Source organism: Sinocyclocheilus rhinocerous, unplaced genomic scaffold, assembly GCF_001515625.1.
Source record: "Sinocyclocheilus rhinocerous isolate Xijiao unplaced genomic scaffold, SAMN03320098_v1.1 scaffold1458, whole genome shotgun sequence".
NCBI classification, from domain to species: Eukaryota; Metazoa; Chordata; class Actinopteri; order Cypriniformes; family Cyprinidae; genus Sinocyclocheilus; species Sinocyclocheilus rhinocerous.
In genome coordinates this window covers 615,926-622,595 of record NW_015633180.1, presented here as the reverse complement: position 1 = coordinate 622,595, position 6,670 = coordinate 615,926, and the positions used below count along the sequence as shown (strand labels likewise).

General features: G+C 39.4%; 1 protein-coding gene across 1 annotated transcript in view; it reads left to right on the top strand.

Annotated features, from left to right (window-relative positions):
• LOC107743377 (receptor-type tyrosine-protein phosphatase F-like) overlaps positions 1 to 6,670 on the top strand; it is a 137,549-nt gene that overhangs the window by 93,000 nt on the left and 37,879 nt on the right. Inside the window, exons 20-21 of the mRNA XM_016556568.1 lie at positions 1,410 to 1,491; positions 2,100 to 2,327. Coding sequence (XP_016412054.1) covers positions 1,410 to 1,491; positions 2,100 to 2,327 — 310 coding nt within the window. The remainder of the gene's footprint in view (positions 1 to 1,409; positions 1,492 to 2,099; positions 2,328 to 6,670) is intronic.

The window sequence follows — 6,670 nt, the reverse complement described above, 5'->3', positions numbered from 1 at the left end:
CCCCCCCCCCAACTAAACGCTCAGACAGAATCTCCCCACCTCAGCAAACAGCCATCCTGCCAACGCTGCAGATTCCAGCTGCTTTTTAAACCCAAAGTAACGTCATCCTACTGTATTCAGCTTTACATTTTACCTTCTCCTGAAAAGTGCCAGATTTTTCCAACCACCAGAAGGTCCTTGTCAGGCTCAAGTGACATCGGCATGTTTTCACTTCATTCTCCAACAAGCTGTGCGCTGAAGAATGAGTCGTGATGGAACGTATAGAAATCAATAGCGGAGAATGTGCCGGCAGACAGGCTGTTTTCTATCTTAGCTGAAGGGAAGATATATGTGAAAGTCTTGGTTTGAGCCCACTTAGAGTGCAGCCTGTCGTGATGGAGGATATGAACACATCGTAGAAAGCAGACACGCTGCTCTGTTTCTGATGTTCTTGCCACAGAGAGCCCATCATTACGGCTGAGTGCTCTTCACAGGAGCTCCTGGTGATGGGTGGAGGCCCTTCCGTTATCGTACCACTTAAATGTCATCATAATTTATGCATGAGAAAGGCCACTTATGTTTATATGTAATTTTCAACACTTAATTTTTCATGAATGAGGAGGTAATGGAAGAAAAGTGGAGATTGTTTTTGTCCTTTGAGAGGAACATGTTGTTTTTGAGTCACGATTTTCCACAGCCAATTACGTTCCCTAAAAAAAATTAACTAATTTGCGACTGAACCGCAAGCTGGGAGATTTCTTCTCTGACGTCTTGGCCTTTGACAAAATCAGAGCTGGTGCACTGTGGTCAAAAAAAAAAAAAGCTTGTTGCCAATCCCAGGAGGAGAACAGGGCTGTGCTCCAGAGTGCCTTTTTGATTGGTAAAAAGATTACCAGAGTGTTGAGGATGAGAAAGTCTTGGAGAAGATTGGCATTTGGAGTAGCGCTGATTAATGTGGGATTTCGTGTCAGATACAGCGCTTCGTTCTCCAGTAATGGCGGAGCTCTGAAGCACCGAGAGAGTTTTTCTTGGAGCTGATTTTGAAAATGCCTCTCATATCAGACACCAGCCAAATTAAAGCCTCGGCCCCAGTCTTATTATGAGCAGCTGAATGCCACTCTCCTAAAGTTATGCTTGTCCGGACCACCTGACAGCTCATTTTGAGTGTTCCATTCACTCACGCTCTGAAAGATAGAGCTGATTATTTAAAACTAGTAGCGTTGAGATGATTAACTGGAGCTATTACCCAGAAAGCAAGTCATCAGTTTTTCTACACACTCACACACCTGGAATGGGCCGCTTTCAATTCCCACCAGCTAAAATCTACAACCTTTTCTGGTATACAGTAAATAGTGACGCTTGTTCAAGCTGCTGTAGTGCAGTCGAGAGTCGTAAAGGTGTATATGCTAATATCGTTGTTTTCTGTACAGGTGGTACTACATTGTGGTCATGCCCGTGTCTCTTACATCATCTCGTAAGTGGGTTAATCCTGACGAGATGGAGCTGGATGAGGTGAGTCATTCCTGTTTAGTTTTTTTTTACTATTAGCAGAATTACCAGGGTAATGGAAAACCTGGGAATATCAGGGAATTTTAAAAATGTGATTTCTAGGCCTGTAAACCTTTTGAAAATAGTAATTTATTACTGTGATGGGAAAGCTGAATTGTCAGCAAACATTCCTCCAGTCTTCAGTGTCACATGGTCATTCAGAAATCATTCTAAAATGCTGATTTATTGCTAAAGATAGTCCAGTTTCCAGTTAAATATAAAAGGTAATACATCCCATATTATTTCATACACGTTTATAATATTTTTCTTAGTATAAATGTGTCTGTATACATGACTATATATAGCTATTTTTTGCGTTTTAGGAAGGGAGTCATTAAAGTTCATTGGTTAAAAGACTGAAAGTTTGTTTTTGTTGTTGCTGGCTTATACCCCTGTAAATATATTAATAATAGAGCATTTAATAATTTGTACAGTTTCTGTATAATAAATACTTTTATATTTACAGGCAATTCAAATGAAAGTTATTGACAAACTAAGCATTACTTTTCCACATAACACTGTCTATGTCTGTTGTCCTGCACTAATTCATCTCTTTCTGATCTCTTCCTCAGCTCTTGGAGTCTAGTGAGGGAGCGCTGCTCAGGAGACGACGTCACACGGACACTGTTAGGCCGTACATTGCCGCAAAGCTGACCTCCCTCCCAGACACCTTCACCTTGGGAGACGAAAAGACGTACAACGGCTTCTACAACCGTCCCCTTCCTAACAACCAACACTACCAGTGCTTTGTCATGGCTGAACTCAAGGACCAATACCCTGTTACTGCCAATGAGAAGCAGGTACTACGGTGTATAATTTGGTCGAACTATGTGCGAACCCCACATGTTCATTTGTACGTTTAGTGTCTTTTATCTTCGTCCTTTCAGCTTCTCAGAAAATTTCAGCTTGAGTTGCAGGCAGACAAGCGGTTATTCTATGAGAATCTTACCAAAGCTTTGTCCTAATAAGCAGCAAAGCTCAATAAGCTTTGTTTGTCGAACAAGCATTAGCTTAAACGCCTCGCCGGTTCCCTCAGCTTCGTTTTTCCATCTGCTTCTCTAACAAATCAAAAATGCGCCCTCAAAGCCCTGAAAATAATCATCACTGAAACTTATAGCCCAGACCTCCAGAGGACCAGTTGGATAAATATTCATAATTTCCTCTCATGATAGCGTCAGCAGTGTTTGGCACTTTGAGCTCCTTCATCTCGGCTCTGTGGAAAGAGCAGGAGAATGGATTTGCGTGGCAGGGCCTGTCCTGATTCCCTTGAAGCTGACTCTTAAGTATCCCTAAAGCTTAGGCATTAGTCTGTCTGCCATGTTTTATGAGAAGAGGAAGGACAACTTTCTCACTCAGCACTTCAAAGGCCCTGCTTCCCCTTCCTTAACTCTGTCAACCTTTCCGGCCTGACTCATTCCCTCGGACTTCCATTGGACGACCCTGATCTGTTGAGACCATAACTGGAATCCTCTTTAACTAATGGGGATTAAAAAAGCATGCTGATGATTTGAGAACGATTAGATGAGTGTGTAAGGTTCAAAAGAACAAGTCTAGCCGTTTGTCTTTGGCCAGAGAATAATATCTCTGGAATGGCCAACGCCCCACATCTAATGCAGCTGTGCCCTTCGGATCTGGCTCTCCAGTAGCTCTCCTGCTGCGGAGCTGTCATAGCAAATGAATGAACGGCTTGGATATGATCTGAGCTCCAGCACAGGGGCCTTTATAGAGCATATGAAGCCTGGAGCTCAGCACAGAAACAAGCACGAAATTTACCAAATAAAATGTGACCAAATGCTATTTAATAATAATACTGGTAATAATAATTTTAACAATCAATGTTAAATTAATAAATCAACCAAATTAAATACATTAAATCATTGTACTTTTAAAAAATGTATATATACATTAAAATAATTATATACTATAGGTTTGGGATTGAAACTACAGAATATGACTAGGTAAAAAATAGTGCTTTTCCAATTAATCACAAAATTTACAAAATACAGTGTGGACCAAATGCTATTCAGGAATCTAAAAAAAAAAAAAAAAGATAATATAACAATCTGAAATGAATATATTTAAGATTATATATATTTTTGTATATATTAAAAATATATACAAGATCTTTTTATATCTACAAGATATTTTTATATCTATATTAATAGTACATATATTTAAAAAAAATAATAATTATGTTTTAATTTTAAATAATACTTAATATTACCATCGACTTTCAGCATGTGAAACTGAACTTGCTTGATTTTTATTTTTTAAGTTTAAATTTTTTATTTATTTATACATTTGGCGTAAGGAGTTGATAATAGCTTCTAACAGTCATCATCTGCTCTTCTTCAGCACTGAATATTAGCTTTGTACAAGCATCACTCGTCGTGGCACATACACAAGCCCAGAGGAGTGTGAAATCAGATGATAGATCGAATGTGTAAACAGAATCTGTTTAAACAAGTGCAGACAAGCAAGCTTAAGCTGTTATATTAAACGGGAGCAAGAGACAGCACTTTGTTGGTAGGTTAAAAAAGAAGAGAGATGTTCAGAGGAAAAGGAGCATTAGAGAACAGTGAACTTTTAAAGAAAGAAGCATAAGAAAAACGCAGAACCAAGAGGAAGGGTGAAAGAGAGAGCGTCAGCTGGCTGGTGGAGTTAGGAAGGAGGACCTGTGGCGGCCGAGCTGTTTCTGCCAGATAAAGTGTTTACATTAGCAGAATACCCGCACTGAGACCCCAGCGCTGAGATGATGTCGTTAACCGTTCCTCTTCTGCCTGAGGACGCACGCCCATCCTTATCCGCTCAATGGATTTTGCGTTAGTTAGAATTCAGCTTTCTTGGGTTTTTTTTTCTACTTGTCTGTCGGAAATATGAAACACATTAGTGAGAGTTAACTGCCTTTACCACATCGTACTCAAATTGTGTTAAAGCTCCAGAGGAAGCCGAGTGCTGTCTTTTCATTCACCTCTGAAGCATCAGTAGAAAATGCATTGAAAATGAATAACAACAAGATTTTTGAATCCCTTTGATGGGTGAATCTCATAAAGAAATGTCTAGCTCATGTTTTATTACACATAAAGAGGCCTTTTTTTAGGGCCATTAAAATTGGCATTTTATGTTCAAATTCTCATTACTGTAATATGAAAAATTTCATTCTCATTAATGTAATACAGTAACGTGGCTAATTGTACATTTAACATTTATATTTCGTCATTCAACAGAAGCTTTTATCCAAAGCGACTCACAAATGAGGAAAATCACAAGCAATTTATCATAAGCGAACCAACAATATTCACAGTACTGCAGTGCAGAGCTTTGGGGTTAAACCAGAAGCTGGAGCAGAACAGAAGTATAAATGACAAAATAGAGAAAAAAAAATAATAGTGTATTTAGAAATTGCCATTGTTTTCTGTTATTCCTTTATTTTCTTATTTATTTAGATTTACATTTTTTTTTTAATGTTTTACAATCTTTTTTTTCCTTTTTTTTTTATGGCCTAGGCCTGAGATTTGCCCTGATATGGTGAAATGATCTTCTTTACCCTAGTAAAACCAGCTTAACTTAGTCTCCTAACCAGCTGAGATGCTGTAAGAAGCATTGAAATCTCTTCCATAAGAATCTAAATTTTTGCCCTAACTGACCGTGACAATGATCTTCTTTACCCTAGTAAAACCAGCTTAACTTAGTCTCCTAACCAGCTGAGATGCTGTAAGCATTGAAATCTCTTCCATAAGAATCTAAATTTTTGCCCTAACTGACCGTGATATCAGCTAATAATAACACATTCTGTTGGTTACTTGATTTCTGTTTTTGAATTGTTTTTCTGTGTAGCCCCGCCCATGGAGAACTCTCATTGGTCCAGAATCCTGCTCTACATGATTGTACACAAAAGGTGGTGGCTGGTTTTACATGGTTTAACTGGATTGATCAACTGGACTGGTAGTTGACAAACCTAATAAAAACCTGCTAAATCAAGTCGGTTAAAGCTGGTAGCCAACTTTTTACCTGCAAAAAAAGAGGTTCCAAAACCTAGCTTGAGCTGTTGACCTGTTTTTTCCTGCAGGGTTGCTAAAGAGAAGCCACAATTATGCAGTGAAATGTATATTTCCAGTACATCGCACACACATAACCACCTGCGCTCACATAAAGCACCACGTTACCAATGAGAGCAGTGGCGATAACGCAACGACTTCATGACTCTCCTCCAGCTAATATCCTGCTTATCGCTTCAATTAATATCTGTGCGCTCTTAGACGTGTCAAGCTGAGCTGAGCAAGTGATCCAGATTATGGCGTCCCGCTCTGTGTGACGGGATGGAGCGAGAGGAAGAGAGATAAAGAAAGAGAGGAAGGCAACGGGGTTTGGCCCTCAGGGAAATAGTGCCCACGTGGATGGCCTCTCCCAACGCAGACAAAGGGAGTGGTAGTGACAAGCCCATCTTTCCTCACCTTCCTTTCTTTCCTTCATTCTTTTTCCTTGTTTCTTTTTTTAGCACAGGCGGTTTGTGAGGCAAAATTCGAACCTGTCCCATGGCGCGTGCATGGAAGAGGGCACAGCGGGGAGATGTCTAATTTATGTCCCTTCACACTGGCTCTTTTTTCTTCCTGTCACTCCCTCCCTGCCTCCAGCCAGCTCACTATCACCATGGTTTGAGCACTAATGAAGAGGATATGATTCCTCTCCTCAGCTTCCATTTGTCAAAGCCACACAGAGAGAGAGAGAGAGATCTATGTTATTCTCACACAAATTCTTCTTTTTTTGTGTGCATCTTCCTCTACATGGTCACATGTTCTCAGAGGTTTGACTTATGCTAATCAAAGGTGAGTGTGTGTACGGCAGGGGTTAAGAGGAACCTTGTTAACGGAAACCTAGCCTGACATGGAGACAGATGCAAGGATGTGCTATGTGCAATTTTTATTTTAATTTAAGTAGTTGAAGTTAAAACATTCCTGGAAAACCTGAAATTGGGGGGAATTTTAACATTGTGATTTACAGAACTGAAAACATCATATATAATAAGATTTCACAAATTACTGTTTTTACTGTATTTTTGATTAAATCAATGCTGCCTTCAGCAGAACTGTTTCCAGAGCTGAAAACGTCATTTATATATATATATATATATAAATATATATAT